The 25,794-nt window shown below is 41.6% G+C and overlaps 1 protein-coding gene and 1 long non-coding RNA gene across 2 annotated transcripts in view; one reads left to right on the top strand and one right to left on the bottom strand.

The window, feature by feature from the left end:
* loxl4 (lysyl oxidase-like 4) overlaps positions 1-23,382 on the top strand; it is a 29,257-nt gene extending 5,875 nt beyond the window's left edge. The window contains exons 5-15 of the mRNA XM_052079377.1: positions 7,034-7,072; positions 7,227-7,440; positions 7,518-7,695; positions 12,891-13,045; positions 13,125-13,292; positions 13,519-13,681; positions 14,631-14,874; positions 16,828-16,943; positions 17,238-17,374; positions 21,009-21,120; positions 21,214-23,382. Coding sequence (XP_051935337.1) covers positions 7,034-7,072; positions 7,227-7,440; positions 7,518-7,695; positions 12,891-13,045; positions 13,125-13,292; positions 13,519-13,681; positions 14,631-14,874; positions 16,828-16,943; positions 17,238-17,374; positions 21,009-21,120; positions 21,214-21,284 — 1,597 coding nt within the window. The 3' untranslated portion in view covers positions 21,285-23,382. The remainder of the gene's footprint in view (positions 1-7,033; positions 7,073-7,226; positions 7,441-7,517; positions 7,696-12,890; positions 13,046-13,124; positions 13,293-13,518; positions 13,682-14,630; positions 14,875-16,827; positions 16,944-17,237; positions 17,375-21,008; positions 21,121-21,213) is intronic.
* LOC127609845 (uncharacterized) lies at positions 7,540-13,587 on the bottom strand. Its single transcript, XR_007964694.1, has 3 exons — positions 13,469-13,587; positions 12,883-13,297; positions 7,540-7,681 (listed from the first exon to the last, which is right to left on the bottom strand). It is a non-coding gene; the product is annotated as an uncharacterized LOC127609845 (long non-coding RNA).
* Positions 23,383-25,794: the final 2,412 nt, after the last annotated feature.

Below are 25,794 nucleotides of genomic sequence, written 5' to 3'. Positions count from 1 at the left end.
TCTGTCACGCTTATCTTCGCCCCCCCTCAGCCACATCACCACGAGAGGTCCCTTTCTCTCCTCAGCCTCGGGATAATGATAAGGGGCATTTTGGTTCCTAGCGAAAAGATTTTCTTCACACCACTTTCCAGGCAAATCACCCACCCGCGCACCTCATTGCCTCTGCAGCTCTCTGATGCTATCTCCGCTCCCAAGACAAACGGCAATAGTTTTCATTTTGGATTCCTGTCCCTAGGTGTAATATCAGCTCCTGATTGTGCTTTAACTGTTCAGTCGATGCGCTGGTGTGAGGCCAGATGAACCTTTTTGTGTGTGTGTGTGTGTGTGTGTGTGTGTGTGTGTGTGTGTGAAATAACTTGTTTTACTGGCGGTAGAGAAACGGCAGGATTGAGTCAGCTCTGCTGCGCCTCTTCTGCCAGTGGTTGCCATTAAGGCAGTGGCAGGTCTCAGAATTTTTTTTTGCTTTTCATTGTATGCATCTGCACAGACTAATGCAGAGATTCCGAAGCTTTATACATGGGGAATGCGCTATAAAATGCTGCGCAAATCCCATTTTACCTTAGCAAAATACAAATACCGTATTTTCCGCACTATAAGGCGCTTCGGAGTATAAGGCGCACCTTCAATGAATGACCTATTTTAAAACTGTTTTTATATATAGGGCACATCGCATGATAAGGCGCACAGAATAGAAGCTACCATAGTGGCCGTGGTTACGTTATGCATCCACGATATGGAGCTGCGCTAAAGGGAATACAATACAATACAATACAACACAGCTTTATTTTTATAGGGCTTTCACAATCGGTGCAGCTGTAGCAAAGCGAAGAGATCAGAACATTTATCCATATATGAGGCACATCGGATTATAAGGCGCACTGCGCTGTCGGCTTTTGAGAAAATCGAATGCTTCTGGGTGCGCCTTATAGTGCGGAAAATACAGTAAGTCGAGTCCCCTTGAAATTTGAAGCAAGTAGGTTCAACTCATTACGTACTTGGGTTACAAGTCAAGTCATACTCTGCACAGTCACAACAGACAGAATATTAGCACTTAAGCCACTTTGCACTCAGTAGCTGAACCTTTACTAACACATGTTCATGTTTTTTAATGACCTAAAGCCATTCTTTATATTTTCAATTTCTCTTATTTTCTACTGTTATATATCTTCTCAATTTAAACTAACAACTGACACCAGATTGGTTAACGTTGACCAGTTACCGGTTAGCTAAAAGCTAATGTGGCTTACTGTGTTTGGGGGTTTTACAATTCGATGGAGATGGATGTCATACTTGTCACATCCCTTTGAGATGCAAATCTTGCATGTTGCTGTTTTTTTAAAAATTGATATTGTCTCAAGCATAATACCTATACTTGAATCCAATAATAATCTTCTGAGTTGTGAACATAGAGTAAACCTATAGTCGGCCTAGCAACTTAGTAACTGGTGAGTCAAGTCATGTGACTTGCGTCTCCCAACTCTGGGTTGTGTGGCTGGAAGAGGTTGCGAAATCAAATCGAACCGTATCAGTCAAATTGTGCTTTTATTGTCGCCTTTAAATAGGGTGTCCGAAGGTGTTCCAAAATGCATTGCAATTTGATGTCATAATAGCCTTCTAAACCATAATGATGTGTCTAAAAGTGCCCTTTTTCCTTTCTGTTTCCACAAACAATTGGACTGTTTGCTTTTTCACAAACTATATTTTCCTCCAGCCTGCATTGGCATTAAAAATGCTTACCATCTACTTTAGGTATTGGCCACCCGTTGGTTTCCATTATGCTATCGTGGCAGTGCTTAACCACTGCCAACAAAATGTCCTTGATTCTTTAAGGCGAGTTACCTTTTTGTTTAGAGCACAGAAAAATACCCTAAAGATGGTTTCTATGTGTTCTCCAGAGTGTACCCCGCTTCTCGCCCAAAGTCAGCTGGGATAGGCTCCAACTCACTCGCGAACCTAATGAGGAGCAGTTTGGTAGAAAATTGTTGGATGGCATATTTCTATACGTTTACATGGTGGACATCTGCTCATAGTCAATCATTTTCATGCTTTATGTGTTCGCTCCACCCTGAACTGATTGCCAGTTAATCATGGGGCACATAAAGAGATTAACAACAATTCGTACTCAGAGTCAAATACAGTAGTCACTGATTGAGAAATGAACTCATGATGCCTCCAACAAAGTCCGTTGAGTTAACCGCTACATCAATAGTGACTTCAGTCAGTCTAATATCCGCATAATAGCCTCTGTGCTAACTTGGCTAGCCTGGGTAAAGGGTGTACGCTTGGAAGCGGCTCGCCGCATGTTGTACGTGTCATATTCTACAGTCGAGTTGCGGCATTGTCCGGTTAGGTCTGCGTGTATGTAGACTTTATTTGTTCTTCTTTAGTCCATTGACTAGTCGAGACTTGGAGAACAGCTCCGCTACTGGTTAAGTAGTGCGCTCCAGAAACATGCGTATTAGATCTAGATAAAATTGTATGGAAGTGCAGTCAGTCCCATTGTGGATGTTCCAGCCACCTGCATGAATTACTTCAAGCCGATGCTCCCGAAACACACCGGTTCTTCGTTTGTTGGTACAGGTTTGTTGATCTGCAAAAGCATGCTAACCGCGCGCTTTCCATGCATGTTTTGTTTTGCTCATTGTAAAGCACAAACTGAAATAGATACTGCAATTACTCCACGTGAGCAACCAAAACAATGACTTTTCAGACAATATGACGTTGACATTTTTTGTAACATCTGCACCCGAGATTGGAAGCCAAGAAACTCTTACGAGATCACATTGGACATTTTTGACCATCGGAGACACTCCCCCATGTTCTTCCACCTTGCTGGAAAGCCTTTCTTAGCAGTCAGTCGTCTCTGGGGCCGCCTGTGTGTCTTGGATGCGATTCTTAAGATGCTGTAATTGCAGGTTGGTCAGGAGCGAGGCTCGCTGGGGTTTGTGCTGCCAGAGAAAAAAACCACCCTCCATTATAGCTGCGTGTGAGAGAGGAAGGCTGCCTTGCCAAAAAAAGGGGGGGGCGGGGGAGAGAAAAGCCGCACCAGTCCAATCTAATTTTCACTTTCACTGTGAAATATCTTTAATTATGGCTGCCGTACGAGCTGTTCAATCAGCAGATGACTGTTTTTTTGGTCTGGCTTTTGATGTAGGGACGTTAACCATCATAAGGCAATTTAATTCTCTAGATTTTGTTATGTTTTACTTTCGAGTTGTGTGGGATGTGTTGAATGAATACTTTTCCAGAGGATATTCACTTTAGAATGGTCATTTATGATCCTTTGATTAGAATAAAATGGGAATGCTACACAGAAACAGACACGTATTTTCCTATTGATAAAAAATGTCCTTCTTACTAAATCCCATTTTCATCCCAACAAACTTAAAGTTGAAATTTAAATTTGGTCAATTGTAGGGTTTGAGTCACAGCACTGAAAAATTTGCCTAACACCACACTTGATCGTAACATCTTTTGTCATACCCCATGAACAAGGCTGCTGGCTTAAAAAAAACTAAAACAGATGGAGAGACTTTTTATCTCTACTTGTCAGTAATGTAATAATGACATATGCAACAATTATATCTATCATGCATTCTCACTTGTTTTTTCCCCCTGTGTTTTTATTGTGAAGTTTTAAAGGCTTGTAAAATAACGGTACTGCTTGAGTACAACTATTCGGCAGGCTTCCCTGGGAATTTCACACACATTTCTTATCAAATGATCGATTAATCTAAACATTTATTTATACAACGTTTTTAGTTGGATGGAGGAATGTCTGAGAAAGATCTTTATTTCTATTTCCATGCGAGTGCCATATCGAGCAAAATAAAGGTGCCCAGGAGTAGAGGTTTTCGCTGTCCACCGATGTCAGAATATTGTTGCCCTTCTTTGCACGGGAAAACTAGTCGCCACAGTTAAGAATCAGCAGCGTCTTTGCTGCAAGTAGCCCACAGAATTCCTAATAAACAATTAAAAACTTATTATGGTCTATAGGACTATAGGACCAATGAAGAAAGAAAAAAATAAGGTTGGCAAGATTCTCACTTTAATCTCAGAATTCTGACTTTAAAGCCTAATCCTCTTCCGTACATCTCAAATACATTTTGATGTCTTTTTTTTTTCCAGTCAAAGAAATGCAAGGTGTAACGAAGTGCGATGAACCTTGCACAATAACGTAATTATACTCTCGACTAACAAGCAGATGAGACTCCCCATCGTTATCTTCATTGGCATCATTAGTGTCAAAGCCCAACAAATACCGAAGTAACGCTCTTGCCAAAAGTCCTTTTGATGGATGCTATGGTGAAAACTCATAACGCAGGTGTCTGGAGTCCACTCGTGGTGGATCAATACACACACAATATTTACATAAGAAGATTTCCAACGGAAAAAGCAATGGGTTTTTAATCTGAATGTCTTTTGTCGGACTGAAGTTAGCTTAGACAGCGTGTGGCGAGGTCTCACAATTGTGGGTTTGTGTGGGCTGCCGGCCTGCGGAGCCACATAATAGCTGCATTTAACACATTTTACAAGGGGGGTTGAGGACATGCTCTGTGAAATAACAGGTCACTGGCCGCTTTTGTGCCACTTATGGAATTATGCGATACGAATAGCATCGCTTCACTTGCGTGTTGGGGCATGACGTCAGCTGTTTATTTGTTTTTGGGCGTCCGGCATCACATCATGTACCTCGGCGAGTACACTCGTTTGCGTTGTGTTTTTATTTAGAAGCAGCGATTTGCAAAACACCTCTCGCTGCAAACTAATTGGAAATGATGAATGTAAATGCGTATTTTCTCGCCCCCAAACAAGCTTTTATTCTTGAAAAACATATTTGTGCTAAGGTCTTGCTTATGTACGGCGTGACGAGTGATTGAGGAAAGTGGAGTGTCAGCTGCCAGCGACGCTCACGTCACTGCTGGAGCAAAGCCTCCCTTGATTTTAGATTTTTAGCCCACTGACTTCATTAAGTAAGGAGGCTTGCATTCTCACCAAAACGTCCAATATATAAATTATTCATGCATGATTTCTACTCCAGGACCAGGTTTGATTTTGGAAATAAGAATAAGAACACCTTTATTCTTCTCACAATGGAGAAATTCTCAATTTACAGCAGAAAAGTTATGAAAGGAAGAAAGTAGAATAAAAAGTACTGTATAGGAGCTGCCGTAAAGGTAGCCACTCTCGCAGCGCCATCTTGAAGTAATATTAACATCATAACAAAATAATACGACACAACACATAAGACACAGACAGTCATTCAATCTTAACCACTTTTCTGCATACTCTTGGTTGTTTGAAGCAGTTATAGATGAAAGAGGAAGGGCCGCGTTGTTCATCCATGAGGTTGAAAAAAGAAGCTTATTGTCACTGGCTGGTGGAAACCTATATATGTTAAAATTCAGTCAATTTAACATTTCACATTTTCCCCCACAGATAAATACTGTTGTTTATAAAATGGTTCTTAAGATGCAAAGATTTCATCCAATGGCAGTGTCAATCAAAACTGAAATGCATTAAAATGATTTAATTTTTATAAATAAAAGTCACCATTGTTAATTGTTCTATTTCACCAATATTGAGCAAGCTAAAATAATTAATAAAACTTTAATATGAATAAATATTTATAAAATAAATTAAAAAAAAGAAAAAAAATGCATTTTTAATTGATCACATTTTGGGAGAAAAAAAAAGACAACATGAATGCGTCATACGGCCCATCCTATTCAATTTTGTGGTTGTACTGTACCGATTGTTGTCCTCAGTTAATAAAAAAGGTCTTAAGAATACGAAAAGGAGCTACATGGTAGACATAACTCCTACAATGGGAGTTTTAAAGCACATCAGGCAGTAGCACACTTAGCATGTTCGCTACAGAGGATAATCCATGTGAACATCTGTAATGGTGTTTGCACAGTGCAAGGTTTGGAAGCCATCCCGGCACACTCTGTGTTTGTGGCAAATGTTGGCCAACCCGTCCAGTGAGCGGAAGGCTTCCTTCAGCTCTTGCCCTGCGCTGTGCATAATTGGCAGCAAGCGGCTTCTTTTTTTTTTCCACCGAAATGCTGGTGTTGAACAATTTTTGGCATTATTTACATGGAGGCTTTCCTGGCTAAAAGAGTGAAAAACACAGCGGAACTTGGAAAGATGAACGCAATCCTTTGTTGTGTTTTTGACAAAGGGCACTAAATCGTCGTGTTTTATAAACATTCTTATTTGTGGAAAAAAAGTATAAAAGGAAGCTAACCACCGTTACTTCAAAACAATCCAATTTAGTTTTAATCACAAGACATCTTGATTTACAGTTTTATGTTTTTCTCATAACACACCCACACGCTGGTCCGTTTTTGGGATGAACAGTGCCAGCCATTCTAGGACCATTCTTTACCCTTGCACATAGAAAACAAAAACATAAAGACGTACTTAGGATTAAATGCCTGGATTCTTAAAAACCCATAAAAAAAGAGTTAACAAGAAAAAGAGGCCTTAGAAAAAGCAATACTTTGGGCGCTATTTCATGCTGTTACTTGACACCTAATTTGGTGCTACTTCTCTCTCTCTCTCGTTGGTTAAATATAAAAAAACAACAGTCAGCTCACATTGCGAAAGGGACTAAATCAATGCAGAAAAAGATAGCTGAAAGAACTGTGAATTTATCCCAGCCGCACCATTTGTATCCCTAACCCTGCTCGAAAACCATTGTTTTATATACAATAGTTATGTTTGGAGCAATTGCAAGTCATTACGAGAGTGGTGAATATTTTTGGTCAGGCAAAAACATAGACGATGCGTGTGTGCGTGTGTGTGTGTGCGTGTGTGTGCGTGTGTGTGTGTATGCATGCGTGTACCGCACAGTTGATGTTCTCATGTGTGGCCAGGTTACATCGAAAACAAACAACAGAAACCAGAGTCATTATTACGGCAAACCAACATGGGGTCACGGAGGTCACCTCACAGGGTGAAGTGTGTGCGTGACCACAGTCGATACGCACTCCTCATAGGACCATTTCCTCTCTTTGTTTCTTTACAGGAAAATATGGGACACCAAGGTGGCAGATCCTTCAACAAGGTAAATCATACCGTGGCATACTTTGGCTACTTCACATAAGAGCCGTCCCAGCTCTGTTACGCCTCACAAAATAGCAGTGAAATTTTGTGGGTCAACATGGAATCCCAACAAGCTGTGTGGAATTTCATTTTGAACTTCATCTCCTCCCTTTTAGGCTGAGCCTCATGTCCAAGAAGAAAGGATTTTGGATAGAGAAGGTCCACTGTCTGGGAAGTGAGAACACCTTGTCGGAGTGCCACGGTCAGCTGTCAATCCCCCGTAGCCCCGCCCCCTGTAAGAACGGACGGCACGCTGTGGTCAAATGTGTTCCGGGTCCTCAGTTTTCTCGGATTTCCTCGGGAAGACCTCAAGCCCCGTACCCCGTTGTGGTAAGAAGACGTGATTATTTGTAAAGTGAATTCACGTGATGTCGACTTTAACTTTTGATCCTGTTCTCTCGGCATAGCCGGTGCGTCTGAAGGCCGGGCCCAGGCTTGGCGAGGGTCGTGTGGAGGTCCTCCGAGATGGAAAGTGGGGGACGATCGTGGACCACATGTGGGAGCGGACGGCGGCCACCGTGGTGTGCAGAGAGCTGGGCTTCGGTACCGCCAAGGATGCACTGCAAGGCGCCTATATGGGTCAAGGTGAGAAGGAACAATGATCTTGATTTGACTGGGCGGTTTTTTAAAGTGTTTATCAAGCGTGATGGAATGCCAGATGAGATACGGCAACCTTTGTGTTCCAGTTGTGTTTTATCTCACTTCAGCAGAAATCAGATGAGATCACGTCTGTCTTATGATTCACTGCTCCACCTGTGTGTCCTGAGCCGTCCGGGACGGTCAGGTGCACACACACATCCACAAAACTTTCACATGACGCCTAATATGAAAAGCTGCCCTGGTTTGTTTAGGCTTTGAGGGCTCAAATAGCAAAAAGTACCCTGCATTTGCCCACCAAAGGCTCTGACTCACAGACAGTGGAACGTCTCAGTTTGACCACAATCTGTGTCAGGATATTGGACCGGCTGAGGATATTGGACCGGCTGAGATTTGCTCAGATTTAATTTTTTTTAACAAATAAGAATAATAATAGTGATAATCTCTCAGTGGGGGAAACTGTTGCCATCATAAAAAAAAAAATCTTTTTTTTTTTTTGTCACACTCCTCACCCGCATGTAAGTATACAAGTGTGAAAGTCTAAACTTGAAGGAATTTTGTGAATGTGATACCGATGCAGATGTTCCTCATTTTCCAACATAAAGTTAAATAAAATGATAGGTGTAAAAACAAGCAGACCACAGGAATACAAACTGTACAGGCCAAATTCTGAGTTCCACTGAACGGGTGTCTTCTCAAATTGAATGTACTCATTTTAAAGTTTGCATTTGGTATATTTATGAATAATTATCGTCGTTGAACATTTTGCGACAAAAAAGCGACATTAAAAAAAACAAATCTCACCCTTTTGTGTTAACTCCATAATATTTCCGTACATATAAAACCTGTGGTGAAAAAGCAAAGTGTGGTGAGTCTCTGTCACCCAAATGCGTGCGTCGGTCAATGGGGTGATCATTGCCAACGAAACATCTAAATATTATCCGTCTCTCCTTCTATTCTTTGCCGTGACCAGCTTCTTCCTTTATTTTTTTTCTGGCCCAATACAAAAAATAATAAAACCACAGGACAGCACAAAGTATGTGAAGTCCTAAAACACTCTACTGTATAAGGTCACATTTTTTTCTGTTTGGTAGAAGAATGGTGTTTCATGCCTTGGTCTAGGGTGAAGCGATTAATTTTTAACTTATTAAACCATGCCTGATTAACTACTAACCTTAGTTAGGAATAAAAACAAAATACGACCTTAAAGTAATGATATGGACTTTCTCAGTATGCTTACTTCACGTTCCTTCCTGTATCCGCTGCTTTTTTTCTCTGAGAGGTTCCACAGTGTTCTACCTACTCAGCTGTGTGTACTTGGCGTCCCCGCCCTAAGAAGATGCAGGAATGAACGGCCACCCAAAAGTCTGAAAGCCAGGGTGTGCTCTCCCCCCTCATGCTGATGAAGGGGAAACGCGGCATGACAGTTTGCTTGTGTGGCTTAAACGAAGCGCATGACATCAGTTTCCCTTTTACCTTTTTACCTCTGCTGGCGATGATGTCATCTTGAATACCTGCTTACAGTTGGCACATTCATTCGCTTTCTATGCACGCATGCGCGCGCACACACACGCGCTCTCCCTCTCATGTCTCAGTGCCTCAGTACCGTATAACTTTTGATTCAGGTCGATGGCATTTCAAAGGGAGCAGCACAGGTCCCTCCTCTATAATGCTCACGATATGACGTTTGGCTGTAAGCTGTAATTTCACATGTGCCATGAAGGCCACATAACCATAGGCCTTTGCGTTGCTTCAACACGCCTAATTTAGACTCTTTACAGAGAACAAACTCCCACTATGTACAGAAAGCGGGATTTTCTGGAAAAGTTATATAAAGACTTAATGAGTAGATGTTTAATTTCGGTGTGAAATAATACAGTCTTGACGTCTGCGACGCGCTACAATGTGAGATTTAATACACCTCTTGAGTACTCCACACACGGTTTCTGTGGTAAAAAGGAGACATATGATGATAACCCTAGAACTGGAAATGTCATATTTAGATGACTGTCCGGGCAAAAAAAAAAAAAAAAAGAAAAGTGAAAAATGCTTGAAAATTTTGACAAAAATATTAAATGACATCTCATGAGTCCGAATATCGTGTGAAGACTTCACTTCAGCATGTTTTGCTTTTTTTTCCATACAGAGGTCCTGGATGCTAAAAATGAGTCAGGAAAAATACAGTACACTTCAGTGTATATCTTTTTTTTCTTTTTCTATTCTAATTGTAATTTTTTTTTAAAGACAAAGTGCCTGCGCCATTTCCACGCAAACTTTCAGTCAAGAGTCTCACAACCACAAGACCCCCGGGGCTGACTTATTTATGATGAGCAAGTGTGATTATGTGATAAAGCATAAAGATTGTTCCGCACACCGCTTGATTGCTCACAGATTGTAGCATGTCCAGCATGTCTCATTCTGAAAATGCCTGTGTGTGGTGCACACACACACACACACACACACACACACACACACACACACACACACACACACACACACACACACACACACACACACACACACACACACACACACACACACACACACACACGCACGCACGGTAGTGTATACAGTGGCGCATGGCTTCAAACTTCTAAATCATGTTTGGAATCCTGCTGGTAGCGCAACATAATTCTGGCTTGTTTCATGGGCTCTAACCAGCCGCAGACAGCACAGATTACTAGCCAACTAACACAATCTTGGTTAAGAAAAACTGACTTGGACATGTTTCATGGAAAGGGTGGGGGGGGGAGGAGAGGGGTGAAGGACAGCACATTAATTTCAGTGCCTGAAATGGAGTGTAATTTCAGTGTGGGAAAGATCGGGGTTTTCCTTGAAAGCACAACCAACCATTTGTGCTTCCTGGACAAGAATGAGGACAAAGTCATCCAATTTCCAAACATTAAAGACATCTTTCTAATGAAATAAAACCTATGACGGCATCTGCCACTTCTCGCACTTAACGTGTGTGTGTATAATGTTCTTTTTCTGCTCCCCTTAAAAAAAAAAAAAATCCAAGAACTCTGGCTTCTTCCTACATCACAAACAAGAATCAATGTTCATCGGAGACTCCAAATTGTTGTTTGTCTACATGTGCCCTGTGATTGAATGGCGACCAGACAAGGGTGCAGTGCGCCTCTTGCCCAAAGTCAGCTGGGGTACGTTCCAGCTCACCCGCAACCCTGATGATGAAAAGCCATAAAGAAAACAGACATATGCTGCTTACCATAAATTAACTGACACTGGATTGGTTTTGGCGCATTAAAAAAAAATGCATTTAGTCATGAGCACAGTACTGTATTCAACTTCCACTATTTTAATTGTGTTTAACTGTGCGAGTTATGTTCATATCTAAATTGTGTCATATTCTTCTTGTGGGTTTTAACGACATTCGCGAGTTTCAGGAAAACTTGACGCATCATGAACCAGGAAGTGGCACCTTTGAAGCTTTGCCAGCATGTTTGCCAGAAAAATAGTGTCTGTGCTCACATTGTTTTTCAAAACTCCGTGTTTTCTGCGGTGATTGTCGAATTTTTGCGGAATTTAATTTTCTTCATGCTACGTTAATGTCATATGTTCATTTTCTATCGTGCTTGTCCTCACTGGGGTCATGGGAGACTCTGGGAGAGAGGCGGGGTACTCACTGGACTTGTCAGCCAATCACAGATCTATGCCGTAAACCATGATGTGGAAATTTATGTTTTGATCCAACCTAGCTCAAGATTATAGAGCTAAATTACAACTATAGGATATTTCTATTTCTCGACCTCCAGTTTTATTTTATAGTATTTATTTAACAATCCCGAGCGTGTGTGTTTGCATTGAGTTTTACTTCACACACGCAAGGGAGCAAAACACCATAAATGTTCATCAGAAGTGTGCTGCGACTCTTGGGAGAATTTATTTCAGGGATTTCACATATTTTCCAACAGAAGTTTTAAATACAGCCTATGATTGCTCTGCTTTTAAATTTTTTTTGGTTTCCCTCATGAGGGCCGTTCCACACCCTTGTCGCGATAAATTCAGCTTATGGGAGTCACCATTGCGATAGCGGCGGAAGTTGGGCAGATATGTGTTTTTTTTTTCTAGCCACATGTGTGACCAACTTGGAAGCAAGGCTGCAATCTTACAGTGACAGTGACAGAGCCAGCCAGCCAGCCTGCGTTCTCAGTCCCCGTCGCCTCCGACATTTTTTCATTTCCGATGTCTATCTGGCTTTTTCTCTCCTTCCCTTGGTTTTTGTGGATACGCTGGTGCTTGCTAAAATGCCCGTTCAGTTCCAAGATGATAGTTTATGTCTTAACGCATGAAGAAAACACTAACGCCATATCTGGGCGAGCGGTTTCGTCAAACAGCCGTCTCAATGGAACCTCTTTGCATTCATAAAATGTTGATTTATGTTGTTTTGGAGGGTCTGGTTTTCATTAAATACCGTTTGAAGAAAGTACAAGGCTTGACACTGACACACATTTGCCCTTGTTTGATAGATTCAGCATATGCTTTGTGGTTGTTTTGCCGAAAGCAACAGAGGGTTGGCAATGAGGTGTTGTCCGATCGCCAAAGTCGATGCTGCACGTTCTGCTGCTTGCCTTGCGATAGCACTTTACGGAGATGTAGCTTTCATTGTTTCTGAAGTGGAAAATGCACGCTGAACGACAAAGGAAAAAAAAATTCAGTTGATAAGCGTTCAGGCTTCGCACGACGCAAATTTATGCGGACTCTGGGTGGCCCGGAATGAATGAATGACACGTGAAATCTCAGTTTAAGAATGCTTTGATTCGTTTTCATTTCACTCTGTATTTGTCTGCTCCTTGATACCATACAGAGAGCTAGTTAACGCTTTCATGCCCAAAAATGATAACCTGTAACCTGATAATGTGATAAACCGCCCACTGTAGTACCCGTTGCCTTTGAAAGAGTTAATGAATAAAATTACCAGTACTGAGTTGTTCCTCAGTTTTTTTTTCGTACTTCCTGAAGTATAATAATTTATGCTTCTAGTGATTTGCGAGTGTACTGTAGCAAGGTTCAGGTTGTCCAAATACTAATTCAGCGAATCAACCGACACCAATTTATGTCCCATGCTGTGTTAAGTAGCGCAATTTCACTCTTGAGAGTGATCATGTGGTTGTTTGGCCCACACGAAGCAAACTGTGGAAAAACAAAATTTCTGACCTGTGCAGGGAGTGGACCCATCCACATGAACAGTGTGCAGTGCACGGGGACAGAACGATCCATCCTCGACTGCTTCTTCCAGGAGGTTCAACCGTGGATGTTCAAACATAGCCAGGATGCTTCCGTGCGCTGTAACGTTCCTAAAACTGGCACAGAGTACACGGTATGAACAATACTGTAATACCGCCGTAACACATGTGCTTCGGCATTCAAAGGTGAATAATGGTAAGCCTTGTTTCCAGGTGCGTCTGGCTGGCGGCAGGGTGCCGTCAGAGGGTCGAGTGGAGGTGCTGATGGAGGTGGGCGGCCGCAAGCGTTGGGGTTCGGTCTGCAGTGAGAACTGGGGCATCAATGAAGCCATGGTGGTGTGCAGACAGCTGGGTCTGGGATTTGCTGCGAGTGCACATCAGGTATCCTGAAAGTGACATCACATCAGTTCATTGTTGTGTCCCCCACCCACTCAAATGAAACGGCAAACCTTCATGACTTGGATGTGTCGTACAAGAAGCTCTAAATGAGCAGTTCTATCTCGTTGATGAATGGTAGCCCTCAGGGGTGTTCATGAAAGACAAATTCCAGTTCCAACCTTTTAATTCACTCTGATGAATCGCGAGCTTCCCTCTTTGCCTCCGACAGGACACCTGGTACTGGTCCAGCGACCCAAATGCCGCCGAGCTGATCCTCAGCGGAACTCACTGCGTTGGCACCGAGTTCTCCGTTCAGCAGTGCCGCCGTAACGACCATATGCACTGTCCACGAGGCGGTGGACCGAAGGCGGCTGGCGTCACCTGCTCGGAGAGTAAGACAAACTTTTAGCTCTCTCTCTTCTGGCCTAAAGTTTCTACTGTAAATTGGTTCACAGATCGGCTCTAGCTGAGCAAATATGCTGTAAATCTCTCTCTCTCTCTCTCTCTCTCTCTCTCTCTCTCTCTCTCTCTCTCTCTCTCTCTCTCTCTCTCTCTCTCTCTCTCTCTCTCTCTCTCTCTCACTCTCACTCTGTAAAAGGGGAAAACTCTAAGATTGAACCACATCCATTTAAGGACAATGGATGATGTCCAATATTTTTTAGATGATTAAAAATGTGTTTTCGCATAGGATATTGTCATGTGGAGTGGTGATATGATGCAAGAGGAAGCCGCTCTAGGGTGGAAATAAGCACTTATGACGTAATGGGTACACCATGGCTAATGGAGTAATGAAAGGTATAAAGTTAAAGATTTGGCAACATACAATAGAAGGTTTCGGGTCCTGGGTCATAAAATTAAAATGTACTTTTACAATGTACAATGTCGAAAATTGAAATGGAGCATTTTTACATTCTTGATCAGTCTACAAGTGTAAATGCAAATGAACCTCAGTTAGTAGTGCAATATTTAAAAAGAAATTAATAATAATAATAATTCACATCTCTTAATTTATGGACTGCACTTTTGTAAATATTGAAAAAAAAGCAAATAAAAAACACATGGAGTAAAGACCTAAAATGTGGTCTTGCATGACATCAGGCTTGAAAAAAAGGTAAAGTTTTTTTTTTTGCACAATAATCAGGAGTAATAAAGTACATTTTTCAAGAAATAAAGTGCCCTAATAAAAAAACATTTAAATGACATTGAAAAAAATACAATTAAAATAATCTCAAATAAAATTCATAACCCCAACATACAATCGGAATATTTCATGTTTATATTAAAATGACAAAAATCAAATATTAACAATTCCAATATGATCTCTTGTCTCTGCTGCATCAGCGGCTCCCGACCTCGTTCTGGATGCCCAGCTGGTCCAGGAGACGGCCTACCTGGAAGACCGACCGCTGCACCTGCTGAGCTGCGCCAACGAGGAGAACTGTCTGTCCTCCTCCGCCGCCCGCATGAACTGGCCCTACGGCCACAGACGGCTACTGCGCTTCTCTTCGCGCATCATGAACCTGGGACGCTCCGATTTCCGACCCAAAGCGACGAGAGAGAGCTGGACGTGGCACCAGTGTCACAGGTACCACATCCCAGCACGGGGTCATTCAAATGCGTTTGCTGAGCTTTATTGCCGTGGAAAGAATGTTTGACTATAAGGGGGGAAGTTGTGGTTAACCATGTGGTCATTTATTTTAGAGGCTCCTGGACACGGTTGAGTTGCCGTTTTGGGGAAAACACGCATTAATGGCCTCTGTGTGGAGTCATTTGCTGTTCTATTTAATGTAATCACCAGCCCGGAAAGAAAACAAGCAGATTATGACTAGGAATCAGCTGCTAGCATGCAAGACCACCAGTTTAACACAAGAATCTTTGTCAGCTTATTTCAGCGGCTTTTGGTGGACGTCATTCCACTCGACCACTCGGTTCCGTTGCACACCGAAAGGCCCGGCACGTTTGGTTTAAAAGACAATAACGTCACATGAATCAAAGCAAAGCAAAAAGTACATTTATTTTAGACTTGACTCATTGACTTACATAGCCGTCAGTGGCAGTGAATGAGTGAACTTATTGGTGCCCAGTTTCTTTCTTGTTTTTCTAACGAATGGTTGCAACATTCATTATTAAATATCTTAAAAATATGATATTTCAAATTTGAGAACCCAATGCCAATTCATTCAAGTTTTGTATAAAAAGTCAATGACAGAAATCGACAGCCCCTCATCTCGCTCCGCCTGTATGTTGGACCCGTAACAGCATTCTCAAAAAAATGTCGAAAAATGCCTGACTACGACCTTTGACAATGAGTACAAACCCAAAGAGCGGCCATATCTGAAACTTCATGCACCCGGTCGCGTTCACGGACGTGTGAAGCAAACCATAGAGAAGTCGCGAGGGGGTACAAAGGACAGCAAAGGGTGCCGCAGGTTGTTTCAACAACACATTAGCGCTACGGACGCATCGTTCAAAGAGCTCCTTTCAGCAAGGGCGGTGTAAACAGGCTACGCGATGCTGGCGCTAAAACAAGCTTCTGTGAGGGGTGTTCGGGTAACACCCACGCTTGTGTTTCACACAGTGAGGTCATGAGGCTACATGCCATAGGGGAGCAGTGTTCATTCACTGTGAAACGCCGCAAACAGAAATGCATGCTCAGTGGTCTACATACTTGGTTAATGTACTTACTGTAAGTAGATTTTTCAGGTTTCTGCACCTGACTATTTTTCAGTTTTGATTTGAAAACGCTTTAGCATGCCATAGATTAACCCTTCCACGGACAGCGGGACCTTTGCAGATGAATTGAGACCAGTGGTTCTTAACCTGGGTTCGATCAAACCCTAGGGGTTCGGTGAGTCGGTCTCAGGGGTTCGATGGAGCCTCTGCCATGGAGGTTAAGACACACTTGACTCAACATGTCAATTAGTTATGACACACCCGCTTGGCCGTCACTGGCTACAGATGATCACATGACATTGCTTGTCCAATCAGTGCTGTGGGAAATTTATTTCGCTTAGTTGTCAACGTGTGACTGTCGTGATAGTACGTCGTACAATTAAAAACAAACAAACTTTTCTCTTGAAATTGTATTTCCTTTTTTCTGTTTTTAATAAATGCGTTTATTTTTTTATATCTTGAATTTGTAAAAGATATATATATATTTATTTTTCACTCATGAAGAGTTTGGTGAATATGCATATTAACTGGTTGGGTTAAGTACTCTAAAAAAGTTAAGAACCACTGATTTAGACCGTTTGGAGTTGTTGGCTTGGAATTTACTGAACAGAGCCTTCGAGTCCGGTAGACTTTTGTAAATTGGCCGATTGCCAGACCAGAAAAAAGAAGGGACGACTTCAAACGTTGAACCAGTGACGTAAAAGTCGACTCGTTGACTAATCAATTCAAACTATAATATATACCAATACGTTAAAAAAAAATCCAGTTGTTGTCATAACTAATTTAGCATTTTTAAAGTTAGCGAACAACATTGCACAACATGTCAGAAACATTGTTCATGGTCTCTGTCTCTCTCTCGTCTCAGGCATTACCACAGCATCGAGGTTTTCACACATTATGACCTGCTGACTCTCAACGGCACCAGGGTCGCAGAAGGACATAAGGCCAGTTTTTGTCTGGAGGACACGTTTTGCCCTGACGGTAATATTCACCACCGTTCCCGTTCACTTTCCTATTAGTGGCAGGAAATTAATTTCAATATTTTAGCTGCAGCACAGTGGAGGTTTACTCTGTGGTTAATGTATTAGATCGCCGCGGTGCTTGTTTGTTCACTCTCCATTTGCTTGTTATATCATGGATGAAATAGCTTGGGTGAAAAAGTAGCGTTCATAACAAAATGGTCTTCGCAAAATGGCAGGCAAGCATTACGCTAACTTTGATGACGATGAAGGGAAGTCAGCTGTTTTTTTTTTTTTGTTTTGTGCTATGTTTTAGGTGCCCAAAAGCGCTTTTCCTGTTACAACCTGGGCGACCAGGGTATCTCTGTGGGCTGCTGGGATACCTACCGCCACGATATCGATTGTCAGTGGGTTGACGTGACGGACGTGCGGCCTGGAGATTACATTTTTCAGGTCAGTACTTCTCCGACCCTGAACATGGTGAAAGTTTGGTATTTGCAATGATTTTAAAAAGCGAGTTCAGCCCCTCTGAATTTAATACTACGGTCGGGAAAACTAAGGAGTCTGAAATTCGGGACCGCCGACGAGGAAATCCTCCAAGCAAACTTGGGACACACAACAAAGTCAGAGAACAATGTCGGTGCTCACAGATGCAGTGAAACAAAATGTATTTACGTGAAATCTCTTAGCTACATCGCTAGCATATAGCCACGCTACATGAATTATTCACTCAACTTTTTAACCCTTTCTCATTTCTCAAAAATGACAAAGGGTATTTCTGATTTCCTGGCAACTACCGAAACCATTTAAGAGCTCAGAAAGTTCGATGTTACAAAATAAATTCTGGCTGACTTCCTGGAGCTGACGATGACTTCTTCTTCTACTCTATCCTGCATTCTACTTATTACTATTTGGCAGCCGAACACAACTGATGTATTAGCCTCATCACAATAGAACACAAACACGGTGGTCATGGCTGCTACTCAAATCGTTGTACATTTGAAGAACTCCGAAATGTCATTTGTCTCGTTTCTATATGAGGTCTGTGACTGACTGTGAAAGTTGTGTAGTAACTGAATCGTACAAACATGAGCACCGGGTCGAATGTAATTGGCCTCACTTCACCCTTTCATGCACAAATAACGATAACCTGAAAGCCGATAAGCTGTCCACTGCAGTAACCGCTGTCCCCGAAAGGGTTAAATAGCATACCAAATGGCTTTTCAGATTATCAAGTGACATTTTACGCCCAATGCTTCTCATAGGCTCGCGGCATTCTCTTGCTGGTTATATACCGTACGTCATCAGGTCCGCGGTCACTAGAATAAAAACACATCAAGGACTGCAGCTCGTCATTATCCTCCGTCTCACCCTCGCAGGCTTGTCCCATCCCCTGCACATTTCACGCAAGCCGTCTGCAGTTCGTCAATGGCCTCGCAACGTGTGGGGACTCTCGGCTGATAATTACCGATGCTTGTCCGAGTCGCTCGCTCGTCTTAATTACACTTGTCGGTTGGAGCAGCATTGACTTTATTTACGTTGAATCCACACATTACGCATGTTTATGAGCGCTGGATGAGTGTCTCTGGAGCACGCCGGCTACAATTATAGAGTGCTGTATGTGGAGGATAGAAATTAAAGTAAGAAATAATTCAGTCCTAAGGAGGATTGATGAAATGACTCAGCAAATGAGGCTGAATTACCGAAACCGTTTCCATTTAACGTTGCCAAGTTGACATTTCTGACTTTTGAGTCGGATTCGGCGGTGACTCCCTCTGAGACAACCTGTGCTAATGAAACACGCCAATTAGCCGAGTTAACGATGACCTCACTCGTCGCGAGGCTCCCCCTGTGCCTCCCCTCCCATTAGACAAGGCTAATTTGCCACCAAGGAATTCCTCCTGCTTTTTATAGCCACTTCCGAACCAAGCACCGCACTCTTTTCAGTGAATCAACACAACATGCACGCTAAAGCCTCTCACGCAAAGCTTGCAGCACAAATTTACGAGCAAAATTACGATGGGAGTTGTTGAGTTAGGAGCCCCTTTTCAAATGTGTCTTAGTGGCGCGCTACACACTAAAACAGTGTCCAGATGACTAGTCTTGTCATTACTTTTGGAGCTGTCTCCGTCTCATTATATTGGATTTGTCTGTGACTCAGACACATTTGTGCTCTAGACCACTCAAGACCAAGACTGCACGGGACAGCAGAGATTGAGCTTAACTCATCATTTGCCATCATTCTTTTCAAAAGGTTCAAGCGTTGGATGTCTTACATGATTTTACGCATGCATGTTCATAAGAACACGGCCTGGTGATCCAGTGGTTAGTGCGTCGATCTCAGAGTGCAGAGGTACCGGGTTCAATTCCAGTTCTGGCCTTCCTGTGTGGAGCTTGCATGTTCTCCTCGGGCCTGCGTGGGTTTTCCCCGGGTACTCCGGTTTCCTCCCACATTCCATAAACATGCATGGCAGGCTGATTGAACACTCCAAATTGTCCCAAGGTGTGAGTGTGAGCGCGGATGGTCATTCATCTCTATGTGCCCTGCGATTGGCTGGCAACCGGTTCAGGGTGTCCCCCGCCTACTGCCCGAAGACAGCTGGGATAGGCTCCAGCACCGCCCACGACCCTTGTGAGGATGAAGCGGACTGGAAATGAATGATTGTTTATAAAACCTTACAGTCCAAACAAAAATGGCAAAACACACGAGTGTTTGAAACGTTCTTTCACTGAAGTCACTTTACATCCAACCGAGGCACATTCCTGACGTACTGTATGCGTTTCTTTGCAAAACTAATTGCTCGGCATACACATGACAGGAATTTTGAGAGACCGAGTGACCTGGGATAATTTTGGCAACCCTTTCAACTGTACAGGAAATATAAAACCAAAATGAAATTCAGTTTAGTTTTATAAGATATCCTTTATTTGTCCCACACTGGGGAAATTTATGACACCGGCGGTGGCTTCCGTTATTTTCTCTGTAGTTTACCGCCTTAGTGCCTCTAACTGTGTGTACCCGGTGTTTAAAAAAGGCGGGGCATTTTTACAGAACGGCTATTACAGCAAATTACTTGTTGCTTTTATCATTTAAGAGAAAGGTCATAGTAGCAGTTTACAGAGTTGTGCTGGCAAATAACAAGGAATACTCGCGTGTGCCGTGCAGTAAGACGAGCTGTAACTTCAATCCGTGTTTTTGACTGCCATCTAAATTAGGTTTTCATAGAGCAAACGTATCATCGCAATCAAAAATATTTTGGAATAATTTGTTCCTGAGTACATCAGGAAAAGTTAATTAACTGTGCTGGCAACGTTTTAAAAAAAGGTTTTACCATTTTTAATTGTCATTCAAGTATAAGCATAGGTAAAATGTTCTAAAATTACGTTAAAAAACACAACAAACATTTCTTAAGCTAATGACAAATGATAATGGTTTACAAAACGTTGCGCATCGTGGAACTCATGTTTTTTTACAAAAGTAAAATGTGAAATCAACTTCAAAGCGTAAGACAAAAAATGGTCTCCCTTGGCTCAAAAGTGACAAATAGCAAATTTCCAGTTGATGTTTAGCAATACCGCTGGTGGCCGCCAGACGGCGGTGTAGTAGGCAAAAGGCCGTTGGGGGTAACAGGGGTGCGGCTGGAGGTACCAGGGGCCAAGCCCGAGCCGGCTCGGCGGCCGAGTGTGGCCGGGAAGAGGCCTCTTGGCCGGATTGAGAAATTAAAAAAAAAAACAAAAAACATTTATATTATAATAATAATAATCCCAATCCCCCATTCATATGATAGAAAAGGTGTCTGTTCTGCTAGCGTCATGAAATTAGTGTAGCAACAAAGCTCATCGAATTCGCCACACATACGCAGCAACAATATAAATGTCAAAAAAATTATATCGTACGGTGTACGGTTTTTATATTGCACTACGAAATACAGCTTTTCATTTCAAGTGTCATGGCATGAAAACATACACTGGGAAAAAAACACCACCGTCTTATTTCATGGCTGTCCCATCAGTAACTTTCCAAATTCAAACTGTACATCAGAGAAATAACCAATCTCGACTGATGACGATTGCGTTTATCTGACAGGTGGAAGTCAACCCCTCAATGGACATGGCCGAGTCGGACTTCATGAACAATGTCATGCGCTGTCGCTGCAAGTACGATGGCCACAGAGCTTTCATGTACGGATGTCACGCGGGTACGCAACAAAGTTTGTCCATTTTTTTTCCCCGCTCGCCCCTTCACGGCCACGCCGCTTTGTCACTTCTGACCGTCTTTTCCTCCCTTCAAGGCGACGCTTACAGCGCAGAGATCGAAGACCTTTTCGAGCACCAGAGGCAAATCACCAACAACTTTGTGTAGAGACACAAAAACCTTGCGGACGCTGCTCAAGGTGGGCTGAGGGCGATGCCTCCAAGGCCCCTTGGGAAGCTGACGGGAGCACCCGCAAGAGCAAAGAAAATGGAAAAAGCTGCCTGGCTTGACAGCAGATCAAACGTCACATCGATGAGACTCAAGTAGACAGACCGACCACAAGAACGGCTCATGCAGCTTTTTGGCTGTTCATGACTGTAGTTAGGTATGTTAATATATTGATTTAAAAAAAAAAGTGAACGTGGACTACTTTGATTTTTCAAAACGTACACAACTGAATTACTATTGAATCGGTCAACAAGACAACGGCGGAGTACTTGGGAAAGCTTGTACCCAATATAAGATATATCGATCGAATATTGTTCTTTCTGTTGCAAATCGATCTGCGGGGCGTTTTAGAAACACTTATTGGATCATTTATGGATATGAAAAGGTGCTTTGGAATTTTACATCGGTATATCAGACAATGTGGGACAGTTATTTTTTTTCATAAGAGTGATATTAAATCAGTCATTTATTCCTTGACTGTAACAATTATCATCCAACAAGTTTTTAGTACTAATTTTATGTAACAAAGCACTTTATCTTTTTTTTTGCATCAATATTCTTGTATTCGTCTTTTCAATCAGCGACCAATACCGATCAATCCGAAACTTATCGTTTTTCTGAATACAGTGAATTATAAAGTTAGTGTTTTCATATGCACATGTAGTATTTATACTGATATTTAATTTATTCAGAGGGCTCACGCAACATATTCAGCAAGAGGTTTGCTAGCTAGAATTTTTTTCCCTTTCCATCATCCGTAGCTGTGGGACATTTATAAGACTCAGAGGAATGATTCTATTTTAAATGTGGTTATTAAAACGCAATCTATCTATAAAGGCCTTTTAATTATGTCTGTTTGGTTTAGTTTTAAGGTTACGACGATAGCGTGTGCTTTGATGTACACTGTGGAACAGCTGCCTGCCTATAGAATTATGGAGAAAAAAAAGAGGCTGACATCATTTAAGAGGAAGAAAAAGATGATTCAATTTTTAGAAAAATCCGTTCAATTTTATATAAGTAAAGTCGAAATAAGAGAAACGCATCTGGAAAAAAAATGCTTTTTATTTTTCAAGAAAAAGACAAGATAACTAAGATACATCTATGAAAATAAAATGGCAAATACTAACCAACGACTCTTCTCTCCAAAATGTACAACTTCTTTCTCGTGATCATACTCTTACTTTCAAACTTGACAGTCATTCAACTGCATTTTGCAAAATACGAATCATTTGCTGAGTTTATCTTGTTGTAAAACAACCGCGGAACATCCTAACAACCATTTACAAGAAAATTGTGTAAAATTCAAATCAATAAATAAAATGATAAAAAGCACATTTTTCAATCTGTTTATGAAAAAAGGCAAAAGCGAGTTTCTACTCATAGGGCTCATCCTTCCCTTCGGTTAGCGCACAAAATTAGCCTTTCATTTGCTTCCAATTCAAAGTCAACACAACATTACGCCAAACAGAAACACAGGCAGACTTAAAAAGGACCGTTTGCTCTTGCTTTGTGCTTCTGTACGATTGCTGTTTATTGTCTGTTCTGTGTGTTATTTAAAATTATATGGGTCGATCATGGGGTTCAATGCTCATCATATGACTGGATGTAAACCCCCCGCTGTAAGTGTAGCCACCCGATGGCCAGCGAAGAGTGTGAGCCAAATGGTGCTTCTTGAAAATCTCCCCCCTTCGTAAAAAGCTGAGCCTCAGTGACTTGGACCTCATTGAATATGTCTCCATGTGATTGGTTGCGTTTTGCTGTGAAGCGCACTGCGCACACACACGATGCTCACCGTCTGTACCCCAGTTTTTCGTTATCTTGTGCAAATGTATAAAGGTGATCATTGTATTTGTGCTCAAAGAAACACGGGATGATGAGTGTGGATAAACACTGGCTGAGTCACTTCAAATCACCCATCCATACATTCACCATGACTGTGAATTAATAAAACTTCATTGTCATACACAAAGTTGTCGCCTGCTTCGTGTCTCCTTGCTGTTGATTTCTGCCAAAGGTTTTGTTCATTCGTGAGGACTTGCCACGATGAGGATAAAAACATTATCGCTTATCAGGTTCCTGATATTAGCCTGAACTCAACCTCAATTAAGACATCTTTCATGAGCCATATTTGACCCACATTAAAAAAAAAAAGTTTCAAAAACGACTGTTATAAAAATATGTTTATTGTCATAATTTGTGAACCTCACATATAACTCCACATACACTGAAAAAATGCACTTTTTATTTAACAGTGAACACAAAGTCCAAATTGGGATGCAGCTTACTCTTGAACGGTATTTTTCTGTGCATCAAATAGTTGTGCTCTCCATGTCCTCTTGTCTTCTCATGCTCTCCTTCCTGTCACCATCACATCTTTGAAGTGATCGATGAGCCGTTTTTAGCGGGAAAAAAATGACCATGATTAGTAAGGCGTTTTTAGCCGAAAACCCCCCCAATCGTGTATAGTAAGGTATTTTTAGCCCAAAAATCGACCATGTATATTAAGGCAATTTTGGACGAAAAAAAACAACCATGGCGTTTTTAGATGGTCGTTTTTTTCGGGTGGTTAAAGAGTAGACATTGTTGCAATAACCAGGGATCTAACACTCAACCTCTGGTGTGGCACTCCATCACTATACCACTGAGCCAAAGTACCACATAGAGCAGTAGAGTTGTGTTTTTTTATTAATCATGGTCGTCTCTTTCGGCCAAAAATGTCTTACTATACATGGTCGTTTTTTTTTCGGCTAAAAATTTCATCCAAAAATGCCTTCCTATACTTGGTCATTTTTTTTTTCGGCTAAATAAGGCTTAAGACACATCTTTCTTAAGCTCTTTTTTTGGGGCTAAAAATACTGTACTATACATAGTCGTTTTTTGGGGGGGCTAAAAACGCCTTACTATTCATGGTTGGGTTTTTTTCGGCTAAAAATGCCTTACTATATTATACATGGCCGGGTTTTTTTTCCGGCTAAAAACGCCTTACTATACATAATCTTTTTTTCAGCTAAAAACGCCTTACTATACATAATCCTTTTTTTCGGCTAAAAACGCCTTACTATATACATAATCTTTTTTTTCGGCTAAAAACTCCTTACTATACATGGTCGTTTTTTTGGGCCAAAAACGCCGTGCTATACATGGTCGTTTTTTTCGGCTAAATACGCCTTACTATACATGGTCGTTTTTTTTCGGCTAAAAATGCCTGACTATACATGGTCGTTTTTTTGGGCCAAAAACGCCGTGCTATACATGGTCGTTTTTTTCGGCTAAAAACGCCTTACTATACATGGTTGTTTTTTTTCGGCTAAAAACGCCTTACTATACATAATCTTTTTTTTCGGATAAAAAACTCCTTACTATACATGGTCGTTTTTTTTCAGCTAAAAACGCCTTACTATACATGGTCGTTTTTTTTCGGCTAAAAACGCCTTACTATACATGGTCGTTTTTTTTGGTGAAAAACGCCGTGCTATACATGGTCGTTTTTTTGGGGCTAAATACGCCTTACTATACATGGTCGTTTTTTTTCGGCTAAAAACGCCTTACTATACATGGTTGTTTTTTTTGGCGAAAAACGCCATGCTATACATGGTCGTTTTTTTTTGGGCTAAATACGCCTTACTATACATGGTCGTTTTTTTTCGGCTAAAAATGCCCGACTATACATGGTCGTATTTTTTCCGGTTAAAAGCGCCTTACTATACATGGTCGTTTTTTTTCGGCTAAAAATGCCTTACTGTACATAATCTTTTTTTCGGCTAAAAACGCCTTACTATACATGGTCGTTTTTTTCCCGGCTAAACTCGCCTTACTATACATGGTCGTTTTTTTTCGGCTAAAAATTGCGCATCGGTGTGCTCCAAACCCCAATCGCACTAATGCCCAAAACCCAAACCAACAAGTGTACATTCTAATCAGAAATTTCAATTTAGCTCAAAATTACTTCGTTGTGGTGAAATAACATTTTTCTTTTGATTGGGGTTTGGGCGTTTGGGGTTTGTACGAATGCAGGGTTCCCACTCTTGCACTTGGTTTTTACTTATGGAACTTTTAAGGACTTTTGAGGGCTAATTTTGCCATTTTTAAGGACCTTTTCTCCTTTTTGCAGGGGATTCACGGTGGATATAAAGAACAAATTGGCCCAAAGTGATCACGTAATCATCATCAGAACTGATCATAGCAGAAAAGCAGAGCGGGAACCAGGAAGGCACGTCGCCCGACAGCGGGGTTTGAAGGGGAGGACGGCAGGCGAATTTTCTGACAAAACAATTAATTGGAAGGGTGGGGAAAATGACATTCGCAAATGAAATGAACACCACAGGTTCATTTTAAATGCTTTTTTTAATTGATTTTAGAAGCTTTCCCTGAAAATTAAGGGCAAATAAGAACATAATTGTACAATTGTACAATTTCTTTTTTATGGATTTTATGGATTTTTATGAACTTT

The sequence above is a fragment of the Hippocampus zosterae genome, chromosome 11 (genome assembly GCF_025434085.1).
Source record: "Hippocampus zosterae strain Florida chromosome 11, ASM2543408v3, whole genome shotgun sequence".
Taxonomy (NCBI): domain Eukaryota; kingdom Metazoa; phylum Chordata; class Actinopteri; order Syngnathiformes; family Syngnathidae; genus Hippocampus; species Hippocampus zosterae.
The sequence above is the reverse complement of the archived record's forward strand: the minus strand, read 5'-3'. Positions and strand labels throughout refer to the sequence as shown.